Raw genomic sequence first — 23,023 nt, 5'->3', positions numbered from 1 at the left:
ATAATATAATCATAATTTTACTGACAGTTATTAGACATATTATTAACAGTTTAGGTGGTCCAGTTTCTTCATTTCAATATAATATAATCATAATTTTACTGACAATTTTTAGAAATATTATTGAGGTGCTTCAGTTTCCACATTTCAACATAATATGATCATAATTTTACTGACAGTTATTAGAAATATTATTAACAGTTTAGGTGGTTCAGTTTCCACTTTTAAACATAATATAATCATAATTTTACTGAAAGTTATTAGACATATTATTAACAGTTTAGGTGGTCCTGTTTTCACATTTCAACATAATATAATCATAATTTTACTGACAGTTACATGAAATATTATTAACAGCTTAGGTGGTCCGGTTTCCACATTTTAACATAATATAATCATAATTTTACTGACAGTTATTAGACATATTAATAGTTTAGGTAGTCCAGTTTCCACATTTCAACATAATAACATCATATTTCAACTGACAGTTATTAGGCAGCTTATTCATTGATTAGGTAGTCCAGTTTCTATAAGTTCAACGTGACATAACTGTAATTTAGCAGACGGTATTTGAGAGCTTATTGCATGGGTTGGTAATCTATAACTGAGATCTGTTTAGCAGTTTATGAATAACAGCAATTATACAGATTATAATGAATGACCATTATGCAGTTTTTACGTAATTCTTCTAATAGAAATTATATAATTTATAATGAATGATAATTAGGCAGTTTATTAGTAATCATTCTATTGGAGATGATGCGCTAGGTGCTACATCCTTTAAGACATTTGATAAATGATACGTTAAAGAAATCATTGCCGTTGGACCCGATCAGGTCAAAGGTATATCGCATGACAAATATCGTAGATGAAATACACCGTAAGGCACATAAGTTACCGGAAGCAAGACGGGGAAGTATTTAGCTATTCTAGAAAATTATCAATAATTTAATGCCGTATCTGCGAATTAGAGACAACGCGTGGAAGTATAGTATCATCTACTAGATCTGAAGCAATAACAGTTTTATGCACATAGTGTAAGTAAGCCACTGACACCTATGCAAATGCCGTAGTGCGAGCATAACCTCACAGCGGGATCGGAGAAGAAAGTAGCACAGGAAAAATAGCACGTGGGTGGCAGAAAGAGAGAGAGGGAGACAGACAGACAGACAGATAGACAGACTTTTAAGCAAGTGTCAACACGGCAGCGTTTTTGCTAACCACGGGGTGGCACGACAGGAACTTTCAAATAAGTTGCAAGACTCATTTTTCCTCCGAACTTTTAACAAGATATATGTGCGACCGCATAGAGTGAAACGATTTACAGAGATAACAGCTGGTTATAGCTGCAGACTAAGAGAAGATGTTAATTAACCCCGAGGGGAAAAGTAGAAATGCGACCATATTGTTAATGGCTTGGAAAATACGTGCACGGAAACGATTGGTAATAAATGCCTTTTCTCTCAACTAAAAATAAAAACTCGTTTCAAATATATTTCCTTTGTTTCTTTGCGAGACTTTCATGCGCAACGTAGGATCCGTGTTAAAATGTAACGACCACGGTATAATAGAAGGGACATACTTCGAAAACCATCGACATAGGCTTTGGGGAGAGAACCTACATAAACTAGAGTACTTAGATAAGTATATGGCAGTTAGACCAAAGCTTGGTACAATATCATAGGGTCTTCCTTTGCGCCGCAACTTCACAGAATACATGATATCAAAATGTGCCCTGGTAAGAATACAACCGTAGTACTTCCACGGATCCTGCTAGTACACCTAATAATATACGAAAACATTTCATGTCTGTGCGAACCTTTCCAATACAATAAAAAAAATGAGTATTGCTAATTTATTGGTATTTATTTGCAAAATGTGACAAAAGGTCGTTTTTAATGTGGGGAAAAACCAGCTCCCCAAAAGAAGGGCAAAGGGGGAACTCTGGTAGAGACCAAAAATAATAATTGTCTCAGAATAGAGAGTTCCCTTCCATTGATTAAGACAAATTAACTTAAGTGTAGCGTCAGAACAGATACTACACTTTGATTTTGGCTGTGTTTATTTGATTCCCCACGAGAACAAATAAGGCATGAGGCCGTTTTTTAATGTGGAGATGAGGGAGGGAGAAGGGAAAAGGGGACCAGCTCTCGAGATGTGGGAAATGGGATCTGGTTAGTGAGAGTCTCTTGGTATATAGGGTTGCCCCTACATGGACCAGAAAGTTACTGCCACAGGGGCAATCGTCTTTTCTTGCAGCATCTGTCAGAACAGATACTACACTTTGATCTTGGCGAAAAGGCCAAGGTATTTATTTGCTCCCCCACCGAGAAAATTAGGCACAAGGCCGATTTTTAATGTGAGGAGTGAAGGAAAGATGGGGACCAGCTCCCCGGGGAGTAGGGGAGCTGGATAGTGACAATTGGTATGAAGGGTTGCCCCTACATTGACCAAGATCTTATATGTGGCGTTGCCCCCACATATGGTCTTTGCTTGCAGTATCTTCCGAAACAAATACTACACTTTGATCTTGGCCTTCGGGCCAAGAACAATTGCTAATTTATTTGATGTCACTAAGGTAAGTTATCCCGACTTTACCGAATTCGAAATTAATTGTTCCAAAGTCAGATTATGTCACCCCTTCGACTAAAGAAATATAATTTAAAATACATTTCAGAAACTTTCATTTGAAAAAGAATTTAACAGGCAATTATTTTTGTGACAGAAAATAGTTGTGTTTTTAATAGAATTTAATTGCCACTTCTTAAAATAAATAAATTAAATCAGAAACAGCTTCAGTTTTATTTATTTAGAAAAGATTCGCATGGAGATGAAAATTATTATTTTTTTTTTTTTTTTACAAAAGAAGTCAAATTATTTGGTCCCCCGACAAAAGGAGGTTGGACCTGTACATTTACCCTTGTCCGTTCGTCCATTCATCCGTTCGTCTGTCTACACTTTTCTCAATAACTACGCCTTGGAATATTTTTAAATTTTTGTACGAACATTAAACATAATATGAGTAAAAAAATAACAGAACGAATTTTCCAGGGAAACTTCGGTTGCCCGCTTAGGGGTACCTTTCGGGTTAAAATGGCTAAACTTAATACTTTTGTGCTTATTAAAAAAAATTGATGCCTTAGATTTTTATAAAACTTTCTGAACAGTTCTAACTAACTGATTTCTATATAATTTTGTTTGTCTATACTTCGCGATAACTCAGGGGCTCTTTTAGGACTAATAAAAACATTCCATATTTTTTAGACTACTTAACCATATTTGTCCCAAATTTTCTGTGTACGTCTAATTAGCAGATTTGCATGGTACTGAGCGCAAATTTATATATAATAAGGCCTTGAGAACTATTGTTTTTTTGTTTTTTTTTTGCATAGTGTAGAACTCTAATTTACATATGTTAAGGCCTAAAACTGCGCCGTTTATTCATTTTCACTAGGATTTGACGTCCCCTGGGGATTTTTTAGGCTAAATGCTGAACTTAGTGATTTTTTTATGCCTCATTTACTGTGCACTCACGGGGGACTACGCATACTTCACTTGTTCTTCTTAACAGTATTGACTGTTGCCGACATTTATTCTTTCAAAATGGAGTATTACTCTTGGACAATAAATTATACTGATTAATGTGGAAAGCAGCGTGCAATTTACATAGGATCCTACTAGCTACGCAGTAATATAATTGAGAATTTCTGGAGCAGGAAATACGGTTTAATCTAATATATAAAAGGCTATATGTCTGCCCATCTGTCTGCATATTTTCAAACTCTATCTCCTCCGAAACTAAAAGTTGCAAAACGGCGCTAGGTGCCTATAATAATTGGATTTTTTTACGGACCGTTCTTTTATAGGCCTTTAGCCAGTTAAAAGTGTTTAAGGCGTCGAAAATGGATCAAAACTGAAATAATCGTTATGCATTTTGTAGATTATTCATATTAGTTTATTTTTAATTTTTAATTAGTTCATATACGTGCCACGCTGGTACAGTGGTGACGTCACCTGTTTCGAATGCTACAGTTTCGATTCTAGCTAATGACACCCAAATACTTTTTCTTTTACTTTTGAAATCATGAAATTATAATAACATATACAAAATCCGGATAAAGTAAAATATCATATTTAAGCGTATTTTTTGCTTGGGCTACCCCCCCGCTACTTACATTAACTGATCCCAAGTAAGAGTCTGTGTTAATGTACAGTACAATCCGGATATAAGAACCCCGGATACAAGACAGCTGTGTGGACCAGATATGCAGTCTCTAATATCCGGGTTACACTGTACCACAAGAAAACCTTCTAATATGCATATATGTTGATACAATAGAATACTCGCCTCTAGCGCGGAAGTTCTGTATATAAGGATGTGGCGAAGCTCTTTGGAGAGAATATACAATTCATTGTTGCAGCGTCACCATACCCACTTTCACCGGAATTACTATTAGTATTAAGTTTCATTTTGGCGCTCATTAATTTATTGCGGATATGAAACATATGGGTCTGTCGTCCTTGTGCTTCAGCGTAAAAAGCTCAACTCAAAACAAAATAGAACAAAGAAAGTCTGAGGGCAGAAAATGCAAGGTAAATATTTAGAGAGAAAATAATAGTGTCTATACATACCTCGTTTGACATTAAGAGTGTCCGCTGCAAAAGACAGGAAAAACGATATTAATATGACGCCATCAAAACGGATAAAAGCGGAGAGAAATAAAAGGACACAGACAGCAAAACAAAACATACATAGCAGAAAGAAGGAACACAAAATGTAAAAGTTTATACAGGGAGAAAGAGAGAGAGAGAGAGAGAGAGAGAGAGTCATTATATAAATATATATATATATAATATAATATATATATACATATATATTATATATATGTATATATATATTATATATATTATATATATAATATATATGTATATATATTATATATATTATATATATATATACATATATATATAGGAAACAAGGAGACATGATGCAAAATAAATGAAATAATTATAGTAAAGAAAATACATCAAGGCAATACATATAAAAGGCCTGGCAAACGCAGAAATACACACAAGAATTAGTAGGAATATGTGAACTAACGAACTAGTAATTACGGAGAACATTTTAAATAAGAGAGCTGCTTTCTATTAATTTGTATTTTTTTATTATTGCATTTTACCACAAATAAGGCACTATGTCACTTTGATGTAGAGGGGTCTCGGATATGACCTTAAACTATATCCGATGGTGAGGCCCCAGCTTGCAGACTTTGGGGAGTGTGGAGCCACCCATTAATTGCCATTGGTCCCAGATCCACTCTGACCCGGAGTGGTAGTACTTGCTAAGCTCCCAACTATGGCTTAAATAGAAACCGACTTGAAAAAAATATATATATTCTATTTAAAAATAGAATATATATATTTTTTCAATTAAAAACATTTTTCTTCAAAATTACTGGATTCGGCATTAAATAACCTGAAATGGGTTGATATGCCGTAAAACAACCAACCAACCAACCCTGATGTAGAGAGCCACTATCTGGGACATAATTTGCAAGGGGTACGATGTAGGGAGTTGAGCAGCAAGATGTCTGTTTACATTACACTTGCACTTCCGCATGTCAGTATAGTCAGAGAAGAAAGAAACCATGAAGGAAATTCCCAAGTTTAGCAGTCCTAGGGAAGAAACTATTATAGAAGAAGGGTGTCTTACATCTGCATATTTCCACTGTGTAGGGGTGAGATTTTGCTGCTTCTCGGGTTTGTAGGGGGTTTTAACGTCGAAGGGGTACAAGGGCACCTACCATTAAAGTACTTGTAAAACAGGCAGAGGGATGCAACATTTCGTCGATGAGACAGCGGTTGAAGCACAGTTGTTAGTGCGGGAACTATTAGGTTGGCGGCTCTCTTTTAAAGAAGGGGAAACTAGTAGAAGATGCACCAGCTGTTGTATTGCAGCACCTTACAACTGCAATAAATTTCTACTTATTTCAAAGTGAGAAAAGAGCTTCTAAATTCCGTAAAATAAGTGGAATACAGAAAAAAAATGTAAAAAAAATGAAACAAACGATTTGCATATCATCGTAATTAAAAATGTTTAAAAATCTGAATAAAAATGAATGTGCTCGGGTTAGTTTCGAATTAATAACCTTTGCCTTTAAATTCCGAGTTCTAACTGGTTGAGCTACCATATCTACGTTGTTTCTCGAACAGTCGAATGTTAATTTAAACAAAAAGAGACAAAATTATTTATATCTTCTCACTCTTTGCCTTTCTCTCTCTCTTTCACTCTCTTTCTCTCTCTCTCTCTCTCTCTCTCTCTGACACTCTTTTCGTCTCTCTCTCTCTCTTTGTTTTTTTGTGTTTCTTCTATCTGTCAAATGCAGTAAAATAAAAGTGAAATAGAAGGCAAATTAAATGGCAAATTAAAACTGCTTGTTTATCTTCTTTTTTTGTTCACTTGCCTCCCCAGGAGAGCAGAGTTATACACAAGGTCGGTTTTTAATGTGGGGTTGAATCCATCTTCCCAAAAGGGGCATTCTGGTTAGTAAAAATAAAAAAAATGCATCAGTCATGAAGGATTTCTCCTCAACTAACTAGGATAAAAAAATGAAGTGCAACATCCAAACAGATACTACATTTTTATCCTGGCCCGAATATCAAGATAGAAAAATAGCAAGCCTTTTTCTATTCATTTCTCCCTTCTTATTCAGCGTTGGATCTTTAAAGAGTTATCTTATCAATTTATCCCGGTGTCCATGAGCACGATGGGAGTACAGCTTTTATTCATAATAAATATTGATCATGATCAAGTCTAAAAACTGAATAATAAAATAACATGTTTAAACAACACATGGCAATACTTTCAAAACTGAATATGTGGCTGTTTCTCAGCAAACCTATTAAATTTAAAGATATAACGATGTTAATCCGACTTTAATTTATATAAAAGATGACCATAGAAAAGAAAAAAAATAAACCACCGATATAACTAAATTTCAGAAAAAAAAGTAATATAATCAAAAATTTGAATTTTTAACGATGTTTATACTGATTGTTAGCTAAAACGTATGATTGCTTAATATAGGAAAATGCAATTTCCGTTGATTTTAATAATCGTTTATCAACCATGCGTGATAAGTAAAACAACGTATTCGCGAATAAACAATGTTACTTTAGTTTTTGTGAATTTTGTTTTAATTGGTTTAATAGAAAATAAAGAAAATACATATTTCAAAACTAGAATTATATTTTCTCATCATGAGATGTTCGTATTGCTTTAGAAGCAGATCTGTTATTGGCATCGCCGATAGATAAATCCACACACACACGCGCGCGCGCGCTCGCGCGCACATGTCTATATATATATATATACATATATATAAAATGAATAAATGACAAAAGTCTATATTCCAAAGTTCATGATGTCGACCATCTTACAATTTATTCCTTTAATTCAGCTGGCATTTACAATTCTTGACAGTATCTGTTTCATGTCACAAAATCAATCACTTAATTATTATATCAATCAGTGAATCTATTTTGCCCTTAACTTAAATGAAAGAAAAATATAAGGTATTTGCAACTTCTCTTCAATTTTTCGCATTTTTTAATCATGTTCAAACGCATTTTATTTCATTTTGGTTGATTAATTGTTGCTATTTGTTCTGGTGAGTTAAGGGCCAAATAGATTCGCTAATTGATAATGATTGATTAATTGATAGTGATTAATTAAGTGATTGATTTTGTGCTACGAAACAGATACTGTCAAGAATTGTAAATGTCGACTAAATTAAAGGAATAAATTGTAAGATCATGAAATTTGGAATATAGATTTTTGTCATTTATTCCTTATATGCTCTGTAATTACACTGAGCTTCTTATATATGGATTGGTATATATAAAAAAAGGAAATATCAGTGAATAAAGAATATTTCCACAGAATATATATATATATATATATATATATATATATATATATATATACTAGCAAAATGACTCGTCGTTGACTGGATTCAAAAATAGCTTACATAAAATGGACTCTGATTTATTAAAGTATGATAGCTTATGAAAAGGAAGGGTTGTAAAGAGACAGCTTCGAATTGGGGGTATCAAAACCAAAGCAAAATATGATGAAAGTAAAAATAAAATAGAAAAACTGCATAATTTATTATACCATACCTATTCACACTGAAACACTTACCACAATATTATGTAGATCTTTATTGAAAAACCTTGTTAAACTTTGTGACATATTTTCATTCTATGGAGATCAGGTGCGAACGAACACCCTATAATTTTATTATACCATATTTCTTCAAACTGAAACATAATTATCAAAGTATACTTACGCAGATAGATATGAAAAGTCTTTGTTAAAGTTTGTGCCTATTTCCATTCTATGGAGGCCAGGCGCGAATGCAGACCCCACAATTTTATTATACCATCCCTATTTAAGTTAAAACATACTTATCAAAGTATTATTATGTACAGCTATATCAAAAACACTTGTAATTTTGTATTTCCATACTTTGTGGACCAGGCGCGTACGCAGACCCCACAATTTTAACGAATCATTATTATGCCAGATCAAACATACCTATTCCTGTGTCTCGATACATCTTCTATCATTATATGTGATCAGTTTTCTATAATAGTCAACCATATAGGAGCCTATTAGTGACCAGACACACACACACAGACGTTCAGCTTTATATATATTTGATAGAATATATATATGTATATATATATATATATATATATATATATAAACTTAATTATAAAAGCATAAAAACAAAAGCAAATAAAATAGGAAAGAAGAATTCAAAAGCAGAAAAAAGATGAATATTGCTACTACTAATATTGCTAATACAAATAATGAAATTTTAATAGAAGACAGTTTCACTTTATTGCATCATCGCAACACAAAATGAGGTACAACAGTATTAATATTAAAGCAAATATTATTAAATATTTCTGTTCGTATTATTTGAATTCTTTGGACTATTGTTCTCGTTATGAGTGTTATTTTTTACAACGTTTCGGTAAATGTACTCATCGACCTTCTTCAGATGTATATTGTTGAACTTGGGAATCTTTATATCAAACTTTGGAATCTGCACAGAATTTCAAACGGACCCCTTCAGGTTCTTGATACGTCAATCAGAAGTTCTAAGTTATTCCCAATTGTAACCTTATTATCGCCCGCACTTACTACTGAATTGAACCTGTAGCTTTAAGAGGAGTATCACTTGGAACTCAATGTATTAAGTACTTTATCGGTTACGCCACGGTCACTGGGGACAGTTTTGGTATGAAATTGGTGAGCTTTAAACATATTTTTTGCTTATAGATGTGCAATTTACCACTCATCGTTAGGGCTAGGACAACAGCATACTTTTTTCATTGTTTTGACTCTCGAGTGTGTATCCGTTGATATCTTATATGCTTTTATAGAGAGTGATGTTGTTTTCGGTTGATTAACTGTGTTGGATATATACTTGAGAGTCAAAACAATGAAAAGAATATGCTGTTGTCATAGTCCTACTCATCACTATAGATCACTACTTATAAGTACACTAGAAATAGAACAGTAGTCCAAATAATGCGAATTATAAAGCTTCATTCCTAAAATTCAGAAGCATATGTTTTCGTTTGATTTATGACGCATTCGTATTTTTTTTTTTTTTTCAGAATAGTCCATTTTATATTGCTATCATTTAGTGTGCATAAATCCTTTTTTTTTTCTTGATCCATATTTTCGTAAGTACTTTTGAGTTCATTAATCCAATTGTAATAAGGGGAGGGGGGTAGTCTTGCTGAGTTTATTGTTTCTAGTTTTTTAGCTTTTAACGGGTAGTAATTAGCAAAAGTAAAACGGGCGTCACTAGAACGAAATGTCACATGCAAACCTGTTAACGTGAAATGCAAATGCTGAATTTATGATGATAATGTCTAACGTCTAAGAACTTGTTTCTTCATCTCTTAGATGCGGATTTGATTATCTAAATATTAAATTTAAATATAAAAAATATATAATGTCCGACGTCCGGTGTTAAAAAAAAATACAGCATCATCGCAAACATCAATTAAAAAGAAACGAATTACCTCCCTTTATAGTTGGCTCTTTCCTAATTAAAAATCATTGAAAGCATTACTTCACCAAAAATTTTAAAAAATACAGAGAAAAGCATGGCTGTCTGTTTACGGTGTAAAATTGGTTATTTTATAATTTTAAGAAAAAGTCCTGTTGGGAGGAGATTGTAAGTTTTTTTTTTAATATTAAAAAAAAAAAAACAATGTGCAAGCAAATGTATAAAATTTATGAAGGAATTAAATGGAAGCGGTCGAAAATCCCCAAATACTATTCGATACTTAGGGATTTCTTTAAAATTCAAAAATCAACATATCCTATGTGCCAAATATCTGGCGCCCACAACATAACGGATCCAGCAGATTAGAGGAAACAAGATAAGAGCGTACTAAACAGACCAGCACTGTGCATATGTGAAGAATACTGTAATTGTGGAGAGGCCTTTTTCCCACCCAAACTCTAGGAGATAGTAAGCGGCTGTTGTTATGGCGCAAAGTCATATTCGATAATTATCGGACGAAATGAATATTGTAGATTTGGGGAGGCTTCTATCACGCAGACTCTGGGAAGTGTGGTATGGTTTTATCAGTGAGCGATCAATCGTAATGATCAGTCTCATAGGATGTGTGAAATCAATCTATTAATTGTGATATATGCAGGCTTCTTTATACATCTAATAATGTGACGAATCTCTCTCTCTCTCTCTCTCTCTCTCTCTCTTTCCGAAGCTATTTTTATACCGCTTTTTACTATCGCGTTTTCATTGGTAATTTTTTATCTCTATTTTCCGTATCTCTCATTAAAAATGAAAATCACTTTTTTTTCGGAAGCCATAAATTTTAAAATGTGTTATAAACTAGGTTGGCTCTGTGAGGGTTATTTATGCCTTTAGGAAATATATATGCCTGTAATTACCACCAATTTTATATACACTCTCAAGTTGTGCTTGGCTAATAGTATAAAACAAATTCTATATATTTTTCTAACACTGAATAAACCAAAAATTGAATTGTGTTGCCCATCTTACAGATAATAATGAACTATTCCACTTACTATAAAGATCAGCAGGTTATGCACATTTTGCAGTCGGGTTGGTTATATTTGTTTTTCTTTCAACTACATCTTCTTGTCTTTCTTCCGGATGCTTACCGATCGACAACAGTTTTTGCTCCACCGACAAAAGGAGAGTAGACCTTTAAATTCACTCGTGTCTGTTCGTCCGTTCGTCTGTCCGCACTTTTCTCAATAATTACCCCTTTTGAAATTTTATACAAACATTAAACATGATATGAGTAAAAAAGTAACAGAACGGATTTTCCGGGAAAACTCCGGTTGGTCCGCTAGAGGTGGCTTTCGAGTTAAAATGGCTAAAATTGACACTTTTGTGCTTATCAAAAAAATTGATGCCTTGGATTTTTATATAACTTTCTGAAAAGTTGTAACTAACTGATTTCTATATAATTTTGTTTGTCTATACTTCGCGATAACTCTTGGGTGTGTCCCAGGGGCTCTTTTAGGCCTAATAAAAACACTCTATTTTTGGAACTATTTTACTATATTTGTCCATAATTTTCTGTGTATGTATATTTAGTAGTTTTGCATGGTGCTGAACTCAAATTTAAATATGTTAAGGACTTGGGGAATTTTGGGGCTAAATGGGGGGAGGGGATGATGGACTTAGTCATTTCTTATGCCTCGTTCACTGAACGCTCACGGGGAACCATGCATGCGTCACTTATTTCTGTTGGGTTTTGCGTTATGTTAATCGTTCTGGGGTAATTAATGCAAAAAACTAGATTTGTTTTTCACATATACCAACTCGTCTCCTCAAACCGTCACCCATTAACGTCGCTTAACTTCGTAGATCAGTGTGTTATTTATTTGCTGTATTTGTGTTTCTTTCAATATATATGGTTTTCACGAAATACGTACAATTGTTTCAAATTTAAGATACTTTTCCGCATACGTCACCTGGTCTGCTTAAACGCTCCCCCATTTAAAACAAACCAGAATGAACGTCGCTTAACTTCCTAGATCGGTGTGTTATTTATTTCTAACATTTATTTCTCTTTCAATATATTTAGTTTCCATTAAATACGTAAATTAACTTTAAATTGAAGATACTTTTTATTCCATAAATCACCTGTTCTCTTTAAACGGTCATCTGTTTAGGACTTTCTAGGCCGAAACTTTCTGTTGAATAGGATTTAATTTAAAACAGCAAATTAAAGAGCGGTTGTTATCGATCATTAGCATTGTACTAAGCTGGAAAGCAGACCTGCGGTATAAAGTTCCATAGGAAGGCAGTTCTATAAAAAAAAAAAAACTTTGTATATAAAATTTGCATTTAGATTTAGGCGGAGAGAGTTGGAAATTTGTTGACAGTGATGGTAACTAGACGAGTGTTTATTGTGAATCTTTTGCAGGGAGGACAACCATAGACTGTTGAAGTTCCTCGATGTGGGCAAAATAGTGTGTCATATTCTTTATGGTAGAAGATATGGGAGCATAAAGTGGAAATAAGAAACATTCGTTTCCACTTGACTGTAAAAATAACAAGAAAAATAAAGATACGTATATGGTATCTCTTCCTCTTCTCTCTCTCTCTTTCTCTCTCTCTCTCTCTCTCTCTCAATATATATATATATACATGTACATAAAGGAGTAGAGAAACACATTCACATACATACATGTACATGTGTATGTATGTATGCATGTATGTATGTGTGTATACGTACATATTAAATATTTGTAATATGCTACTGTGTAAGGGCTTAGATTGCAATAATTGCTATCTCTCGGTTTCTGATCTCAGCAAAGGTACTGCAATGCTGAGGATCGTAGGCGGCGAAATAGCGTGAGTCTAATGTTATTTTTTTAATTATGCTTTTCTATGTTTATTGTATTTAGCAAATAAGGTATAAACCATTATAATATTTGCTAATATTTTCTCCTCTGGGAAGATGGGTAAACATCGAAAACCTATAGGTTAAGGAGATATACTTATTGAAATGTGGTCCTGGATATGACCTAAAACTATACCCGATGGTGAGGCCCCAGCTTGCAGGTTTTTTGGGGAGTGTGGAGCCACCTTTAATTACCATTGCTGCCAGGCCCATTCTGACCCGGAGTGGTAGTACCTGTTAGGGTCCCAACTATGGGTTAAATAGAATCCGACTTAAAAAAACAAATATACTCCATTAAAAAACGTTTCTCAAAATAACTAGATTCGGCATTAAATAACCTGAAAAAGGTTGATATGCCGTAAAACAAAAACAACCAACCAGTATTGAAATGTATTCTTTGTCTTGCCTATAATAAAAATTCTAGATTTGAAATGTAACTGTTTCACAACCTAAAATTAAAATTACTAAATTATGATTTATTTGCTCTATCTGGTATATTGAGCAATTTTTATTTAGCTTGGATTGTCCTTATAAAATATTACAGCCAATAGTCACAAAATCAATCACTTAATTATTATATCAATCAGTGAATCTATTATGCCCTTAACTCAGCAGAAGAAATAAAAATTCAATATGGAATAATGGAAAAATATAAAGGTAACTGCAGCTTCTATTCGAATTATCGGATTTTCACCATGTCAAATCACATTTCAATTCCTTTTGACGGATTGATTGCTGCTATTTTTTCTGCTGAGTTAACGGCATAATAGATTCACTGATTGATATAATAATTAAATGATTGATTTTGCGCTACGAAACAGATACTGTCAAGAATTGTATAAGTCAACTGAATTAAAGGAATACATTATAAGATGGTCAACATCATGAATTTTTGAATATAACTTTTTGTCATTTATTATCTATACTGCTCTGTAATTACATTGATTTTCTTATATAAGAATTGATATATAATAAGAAAATATATTTCTACAGAAATATATATATATATAAGTATTATTTATATTTATTTTACTTTTTAAACCAGTACTCTACGTACAAATCTTTCGCTGCTCTAAATCTCATCAACGTCGCTTGATTGTGTTAGGGCTCGAACCTCGTACTATAGGTGCTATAGTTGAGCGGGTATACCATTACTCTACGGCCCACTGCTGATATTATTAGTTATTACTTGGTTGGTAGGAGACGCTAATGCAGAATATTTAATTATTGCTAAATAATCAGCAATAATATATATACAAGCAGGCCTCCCGGCATTGCCCGGTCGTAAAATACGCTTAAATATGATATTTTCATTAATGCAGATTTCGTATTTATTCTTATATTATATTGGACCCAATATATAGTAATGATTTTTAATTTTTTTTTTTTTTTGAAAAAATGACGTGTGCGTTACGACCGGGAATCGAATCCAAAACGTTTAGCTTACGATTTACTTTTATATTTGACCTTAATGACTGTGCAATGGAGACATGTTCATTGCAAAGGTAAAAATTAAAACATAAACCAATAACTATTACGTCATGCATGCATATTCCTAATGCTGTCGGTCGACTTTCAGCTGGCGAATTCTTTTTTGTTTTAAATTTCACACTTTTGCACCGATTTTTTCCCCGTTAAAACCGAAATACAAAGTTTTACATTGGTTCTAATACCCTATATATTAAGTTTCATGTCTGTAGATAAAAAATGACGGACGATTTAGGCAGACAAAATCTTTTAAACAGAAAACATATACATAAATAAATAAATATGGAAAGTGTTTTGTTTTTAATATAAACTGTTTACAGAAATATTACGCAAGTATAAATCATGTAGAATATCCGCATGAATATAATTACACGTAATAGTTTACTAAAGATGATCCATACCATAAGAACACCAATAAAGCTAATAGGGAATTAATTAAAATCAATGTTTAAAAGAATATAGAAATTAGCTAGATCTTTTGCAATTCAACGACCAATATATAACAAAGTTGTATTTTCTTTTTAAATAAAATAGAAAAAAGAGGTTTTATTATGAATAATAATACCCAAAAAAGCTCAATTTGTAACAGTGTATATACACACACACACAGGTATAGAAAGAAAAATTGGCAATACAAAACGATATACTAGTTCATTCAGATTTAATGGTCATTAATTTAATAAGGAAAATACAGGCGTCGAAATACTCGTACCTAAGCATAAAGATCATTTATACTCATCCGTATTTCCGTATTCATATTTTTCTTATTGAATTACTGATTACTAGCGAGGCCTATGGAAATTTCACAGGGGACTCATTCATATGTAATATACTGATGTTGGCATTCTGTAGATGTTCAGTGTAAAAGGAGACGCTCTCATATTATTGTAGCTTTTTTGTTAAAACTGCAAAAGTATTTATCTAAGCTAGCACGAAGCGTAGTCGTAAAGTATTTAAATATGATATTTTAATTCTTGCAGATTTCGTATATATTATTATAGAGTTAATGTTCTATTGATTTTTATATATTATAAAGTTGGCATTAAAAAATTTGGAAAAGTATATGCCTATGACTTTGGTGGATTAGCTTGAATCGGAACCGAAATAAAAAATTATGAAATATATATATATATATATATATATATATATATATATTTATATATTTATATATATATATATATATATATATATATATATATAAAGCTGAATGTGTGTGTGTGTGTGTGTGTGTGTGTGTGTGTGTGTGTGTGGTCACGAATAGGCTCCTATATGGTTGACTATTTTAAAACACTGATTATATATAATGATAGAACATGTATCGAGACACAGGAATGGGTATGTTTGATCCTGCAGAACGGTGGTTCATTAAAATCGTGGGGTCTGGTCCACAAAGTATGAAAATAAAAAAATTTTATAATTAAAAAAAAAAACGTGTACAAGTGTTTTTGATGTAGATGTACCTCCATAGAATGGAAATAGGCACAAACTTTAATAAAGACTTTTCATATCTATCTGCGTAAGTATACTTTGATAATTATGTTTCAGTTTGAAGAAATATGGTATGATAAAATTATGGGGTGTTCGTTCGCGCCTGACCTCCATAGAATGGAAATATGCCACAAAGTTTAACAAGGTTTTTTAATATAAATCCACGGAATATTGTGATAAGTGTTTCAGTGTGAACAGGTATTGTATAATAAATTATGGGGTTTATCTATTTTATTTTTACTTTCATCATATTTTTCTTTTGTTTTGATACTCCCAAATTCGAAGCTATTTCTTTACAACCCTTCCTTTTCATAACCTATCATACTTTAATAAATCAGAATCCATTTTCTGTAGGCTGTTTTTGAACCTAGTCAACGACGTGTACTTTTGCTCGTATATATATATATATATATATATATATATATATATATATATATATATATATATATATAACTAAAGCTCCTACAACCTTAATCAAAACCGAAACCAAAACTTATGAAGAATTCTTGATAATATTATTTATTAAAAAAAGAGATTTCCGAAGTGCTAACTGTTATAATTGAAACCAAAACCAAAACTAATGAAGAATTCTTAATAAAATTATTTATATACAAAAAAAAAAGAATGCTTGGTAAAATTATTCACGACAAAAAAAATGGAAGTACGTAACAATTAAATGACCCGGATGTAAGCGTTACACAGAAAATAACACACGTTATCGTATTAATATATAGATTAAATCTATATGCACTAGTATATACTTTTGTATTGTCAATTTTTCTCTTCATGAGTCTTTCTGCCTGTGTGATTGTATGTGTATTGCAGAAAACCTGAATAACGTCGGTGCCGTCGGTTTTAAATCCAAACAAAATGAGACCCATGGTTGGGCTCTAATTTCAGACTCTCTTCAGTCTCTGTTTAAACAGAGGCTAAAGAGAGTCCGACAAGTAAATAAGCTTATATCCCATATCAGTGCGTGACCTCCAATCAAATTGAAGGTGAAGATAAACATTAAAATGCTCTATTCAAAATTAGCTGTTCAGAATGTTACTGGAAAAATAGAAACTTGAAAGAAGACGCGCATACCTCTTGTCGGTATGCTTTGTTTGTTTTTCTTAACTGTTGGATATCTCGCTGAATATTGTCTAAATAGACTTTGAACTACTTATATTCGGAACCATTACGCTTGTGTGCCTCATTTGTTATATGTGTGTTCAGCTGCATTAATGTTTATTGACGCATAATATGCAGTTGGAATAACGAATCCAAATTCTGTCGCCTCTTTTCGTTTACTCATGCAAGAGTTTCTGCGTGAAAAGTATCGTCCTCGGAATCACTGTAACTAATTTTACAAATCGTTGTTAAGGATTATAATATATTGGCATAAGCTAACCAAACAAGTTGATGTACCATCTTGTACAGGGTGACCAAAAAAAAACGGGCCACAACTCTAATTAGGCCCCGTTCTTTAGTGTTTTGTCCGAATGAAATGAAACTTTGGTCATAACTAGTTTATTATATTCAAAACATCACATCAAAACATTAGGGTCTTTGGCCTTTTTTCTCCGTTCTACAGCATATGTTCTAGATGGCCTCCATTTAGCTCTTTTTTTTTGGGGGGGGGGGGTCACCCTGTATAATATAAATTTCACCTGTCTGTTTAAATGTATGTATGTATTATTTATGTCTGCCTAAAACTTTCGACAGACGCGACGGATTTTCAGGAGATTAGTATCGTTTTGAAGTACAACCCTTCGGTCGACAAATATCGAAAAATTGGCTAAAAACATTAATTTCTTCACCCTCAACTGCGCACTTTTCTACAAGGACGCGCCGCTTTTGTCGCCGATATTTTCGAAAGTCATTCCCTCTTTTTGATTGACTAGCCTTAATTTAAACCATCGTCACTTCCGGTTTGGTAATGGAAGCAACGACAAAAACGTCACGCTTTTTTTCACGTTCTTTACCTCCTTCGTGGTACGGGTTCGAGCCTGCCTTCCTGCCAGCCTACTACCACTTTTTCTTTTTTTTGCTCAAAACACAATTGCAAACACCCGGGAAACGCCGGGCACCCAGGATAGAAAACTGTAAACTTCAACTAAACCAGCTTAAACTGAATGATTTACGCATGTAATCTAATTCATAAAGCTCTATGTTTTTCTACCTGTCTCCATTTTTTTTCAAAATGCATCTCCTTCGAGACGCAAGCTCGCAAAGTAACGTGAGGCTGGTGAAATGATTGCATTTTTGTGGACCGTTATTTTATGGGTTGTTAGCTGGTAAAATTATTTTCTAAGGGATCAAAATCGGAAAAAAATTACAACTTGGCAGGTGTAAGTCGAATGAAAGTGCTCTTGTACACATGCGACACTATATATTTTTATGTTAAAGTTGGTTCATTTGTAACTATTTCTTTATCTGTGTGATGATAGCTCAAACAGTAATGACTAAAGCTAGAGTGCTGAATGTTTTTAGTTTTGAGTCTAGCTGATTGCACTTGTCATAATTTTTTACTTCTGAAATAACTACTATATTTTAAGTACACTATATATTAACACCTTGCTGACACTAAACACAAGGACGAGACTATACCAGGTCTGCGTGCTGAGTACTCTTCTTTATGGTAGTGAGTCCTGGACTTTGTACTCACACCAAGAACGAAAACTGAATGCTTTCCACATGCCCAACCTCAGACGACTTTTAGGCATCTCCTGACAGGATCGAACCACAAACATAGTCGTCATGTCACAGGTTGACATACCAAGCATGTTTCCGATTCTAGCTCAGAGACGCTTGCATTGGCTCGGTCATGTGTGCAGGATGAAAGTTGATCGCATCGCAAAGGACATCCTGTATGGCGAGCTGCCTTTTGGAACACGGCAAATCTGACGACTAACTCTACGCTACAAGGACACTTGCAACAGATATCTGAAGACTTGTGGCATTCAGCCACAAGATCTGGAGTCAGAGTCATCCGATCGCACAGCCTGGCGAGCAACGATTAAGGACAGCGTCAAATTAGCAGAAAAGAACAGAGAAATACAATGTGAAGAAAAGAGAACCTACATGCGAAAGAGGATACAGTCAACCCCTACCATTCCCACCATTCCTACTGCTCATTATAACTGTAGCATCTGCCAACGTAGCTGCAAATCTAAAATTGGACTATTTAGCCACATCTGACGCTGTAGTAAACGAAACTAGGTGCAATATGCCATTGCCTCAAGAGACAGAAGGTTGGCAATAAAAAAAGTACATGTTAGTCGATAGAGAATTGGTTCTATAATAATAAACCCGGAATATGCATGAATTCAACATTCATATGTAATCATATTTTGAAACTGGAAAACGCTGAGCGCCCTGAGAGTTCTATATGAAATAAATGTCTAAATTAATGACCATTATGCTTTTTCTAAACAAATACCACTTTTTATTTCTCTTTGGTCATTGATCGCATACATAATGATTACAGAACAGTTCACTAGTTGTAAAATCTTTATCGTGACTTATTTTTATTAGTGTATTCGTCTTTTCGTTTTGTTCTATCTAGAGATGTCAGACAGTCATCTGCTATGTCAGATATTTTGAGACCAAGAGAACATTTTCAAATTCTAATCGTTCCACTGTGTAGTTGTTTGTATCTTTTTTGCGCATGGTTCATCGAGTATATTAACTAGATAGTGTTTTTTTTAAATTCTTTTTCCTGAGTTTGGTTGCTCCTATAATTACTATAATTATAGATACCTTCCTAAGATTTCTTTTTATGTTGCACATAAGATCTTCGGGGTAGTTAAAAGTGTGATTGAAATTTGTCATATGGAGGAAAAGAACATTTTCATATCCGTTTGTATTCTATATTCTTCTGTTTAATTTTCTTTATGTTTGCCGGTAACTTTTTTCTCGCATCTTTTGCATGGAATCAAATAGTGTTATTGGTGATTTCTGTTATGTTTATGATGTTTGTGTTGTAGGAATTCTTTAATTTATTACTCTTATTGGCAAAAGAATAAAACAGAATGTAAACATGTTTTTGATATCTAAACGATTGAAAATATACAAACATTTATGTTTGCTGGAAGAATATTTAGGTTATACTAGTTCTAGAACATATGTAGTTGGTTGAGATGGGTTAATATAGTACTAAGGTTAAGCTGGTAAAGACTAGTTCAGATGTACTAATAAAATCAAGGACGAAAGGTAGCTAGTCAAGACAAGAGGTTAAAAATGTTAGGAGATGAGTATGAGAACGGAAGTTAAGATACAATCAGATAAAATATGGCGTCATAGAGAGAAATTGCTGTTTTGAAAATTAAGACGACAGCTCTAGTAGAGAAGCGATGTTAACCACACTATGGGAGGAAGTGCTAGTAAGAGAGATAGGAATCTGTTTCTCTTTCTCTCGCCTTCTTTCCTTCTCTCTCTAACACACACATACGCTCCCTCTCCCTCTTCCTCTCTCTCCCCTCTTTCTCTCTATTACAGCACACACACTCTCCCTTTTTCGTTATTGCTCTAGCACTCTTTTCTATGAAACAATGTACGAGTATCTTTCCAAAACTAATGCATCCTATTTTTTAACTAAAATAGCTGAAGAGCTACGAAGACGGGAATGATAACATCAAAAAGGGCGACCTTTTCTGCTCCATCATTTATGATTTACATAGCCAGCATCATACTCAATGCACTTGTGCCAGCGATGGAGTGCTCGGTGTCCATGGGCGTCCGGAGCATGTTTTGTCACTCATGTCTCTGTCGCAACTCTGAAATCGACGAACTTATCTTCTGACTTTTCTGACGTAGACTACATCGGCTTCGTAAACGTCCAGCAATCACCGGTGAATGTTGATCGCTTCAATGTTCTCTGAATGGGTAAATTCAATGATTCATCTCTGCTTGTGATGCACGTCCATAGCAAGGGTCCTAGAGTCTCTCAACGTCAATATCTACAATAGAGAGATGAAACTATAAGGTCATGGACGCATGAGTTCAGTCATCATAACAATGTCATTTTCAATCCCTTCTGATTGATTCGGGCGGAATAAATATTTTAGCTATTACTTTTGGACGTTTCTCGTTATATTTAACCCCAATAAACATATTTATAAATATATTTTCCACACTCCAAACCGATGTTCCTATCATGTTAAACAAAGGTAAGAATCGTCTAAGAATTTTATTTTTACATCAACCCTAACTTCAAACAATTACAAAAACGAATTAGAAACACGCCCACAATATAACATTAAAACAATGCTTTTTATTTTAAAGAAAAAGCTACCAAAAAGCAATGCCGTAAAGAAGCAATTTATTATTCTCGTGAATAAAATGAAACCTTTCACAAACTTGATTAAATAATTGAAAAATAATGGTGGGACTACTTTTTCTCCAAAAACCATCACAAAAACACTCAGACAAAATGTAATTATTTGCAACAGATGTGCTAAAGGGTATTTGTAATTAAAAAAAAGTATGGGAAAGAAGGATTGTATTTTGTAACATAATATTATAATGTCCATACTAAGTGGTTTGAAATATGGTAATGTGAATTAGAATCATGCATTTACTAGCATGGTTACCCAGCGTTGTTCGAGACAAAAATTACATATTTCTATTAAAACTGTTATCTCTTTACCTTATCTTCCTATCTTTCCTTCTTTCACCGTTTCCCGTCACTCTCCCCACGTTTTTTCTCTTCCGCCTAGCCTATTCCGCTCTCCTGTCATACACACATACACATAGACAACCTTTCATATATATATATATATATATATATATATATATATATACATATATATACATATATATATATGTGTGTGTGTATATATATATGTAACTATATATATGTATATATATATATATACACATCTCCAGAGGAATGAGTCTGCATAAGGGAAGTAATTTTTAGTGAAAAATCAGTGTTACTTCTTGTAGTTGGCATATAAATTTCTTCACAGAAAAACGACACATACTCTCCTAATAAAATATTTTGAGTAAAACAACAGCGCAACGATATCAAGAATATACGAACCTAGTGACTTTTTGTTTAGTTATTGTCTTTTTAATATAATACATACATATATACATACACACATACATAAACAACTGCCCTTTATATAATAGATAATGACATAGCTAGATATTGTCTTATAATATTTCTTGCTGGAGTGTCTAAGAAGCATAATTAAATAATGAAATATTTAGATAATTGTTAGGGGAGATTTCCTGTGTCGCGGAGTTGTTGAACCAATTCAATGCGACGATCATATTAATCTATATATGAAAACTTAGTCGTTTCTTCCCGGAAACTTAAGACATTATAGGAAAATAATCGATCACTTTGTGTTCGATAAAGTAATTATAGTAACAAACAAGTGTTTCGTCAGTTTCTCGCTTTATATGTAAATGTCCGGAACATGCCGAACAAGAAGTCAGTTTTATTTAGTTCAAATGCCTGAATAGTACCTGATAGTTTTATTAGAAATAAATAGTTATCTTCTTCCTTCATTCTTTTTAACGTGGGGGGGCGTTAATTTTCGTACTCTTCTATATTTGACGGCTGTTACTTTAGAATTTTTATTTATCTTCAGCAGGAATTCCGTGTGGTTCAAAAAAGACAACTTAAGCCTAGATCCGAGTGGCAAAATACAACCTCTGCATGTATAAAATCTTGGTCACATTGGTTTTTTTTTTGTCATGTAACTACAAGCAATGCCAAACTGTTTAGGGACAACCGCTATTTTAATCACGTCAATTATTTCCATTGAATCAACAACTTTCCATAACAATGTTACAATCGGATGAGTAAAGCGAGACAGAAATTGTCGAGCCAATATTCCAAATATATTTGCTTTAAAACAATTGCTTTTTGATACGTTTATTTACTTCTTGCAGGAAGTCAAAACGTCTAAAAATATACTTTAAGCCTGGTAACAAAATCTCTGCATGAATATAATTTTAACCACAAAGTTCATAAAATAAATTAGTATTAGCGACATCAATTGTTTTGGAGCAAATACACGTTGGCTATTCATCGCATTTGCAGACTATTTTA

General features: G+C 33.3%; 1 protein-coding gene across 1 annotated transcript in view; it reads right to left on the bottom strand.

Moving 5' to 3' along the window:
• LOC145267281 (zwei Ig domain protein zig-8-like) overlaps positions 1-23,023 on the bottom strand; it is a 750,978-nt gene that overhangs the window by 127,061 nt on the left and 600,894 nt on the right. Inside the window, exon 7 of the mRNA XM_080123290.1 lies at positions 4,630-4,653. Coding sequence (XP_079979416.1) covers positions 4,630-4,653 — 24 coding nt within the window. The remainder of the gene's footprint in view (positions 1-4,629; positions 4,654-23,023) is intronic.

The sequence above is a fragment of the Euprymna scolopes genome, chromosome 4, assembly GCF_053919585.1.
Source record: "Euprymna scolopes isolate OS-2025 chromosome 4, ASM5391958v1, whole genome shotgun sequence".
In the NCBI taxonomy this organism is placed as follows: domain Eukaryota; kingdom Metazoa; phylum Mollusca; class Cephalopoda; order Sepiida; family Sepiolidae; genus Euprymna; species Euprymna scolopes.
Note: the sequence above shows the minus strand (reverse complement) of the source record. Positions and strands in the feature narration are given on the sequence as shown.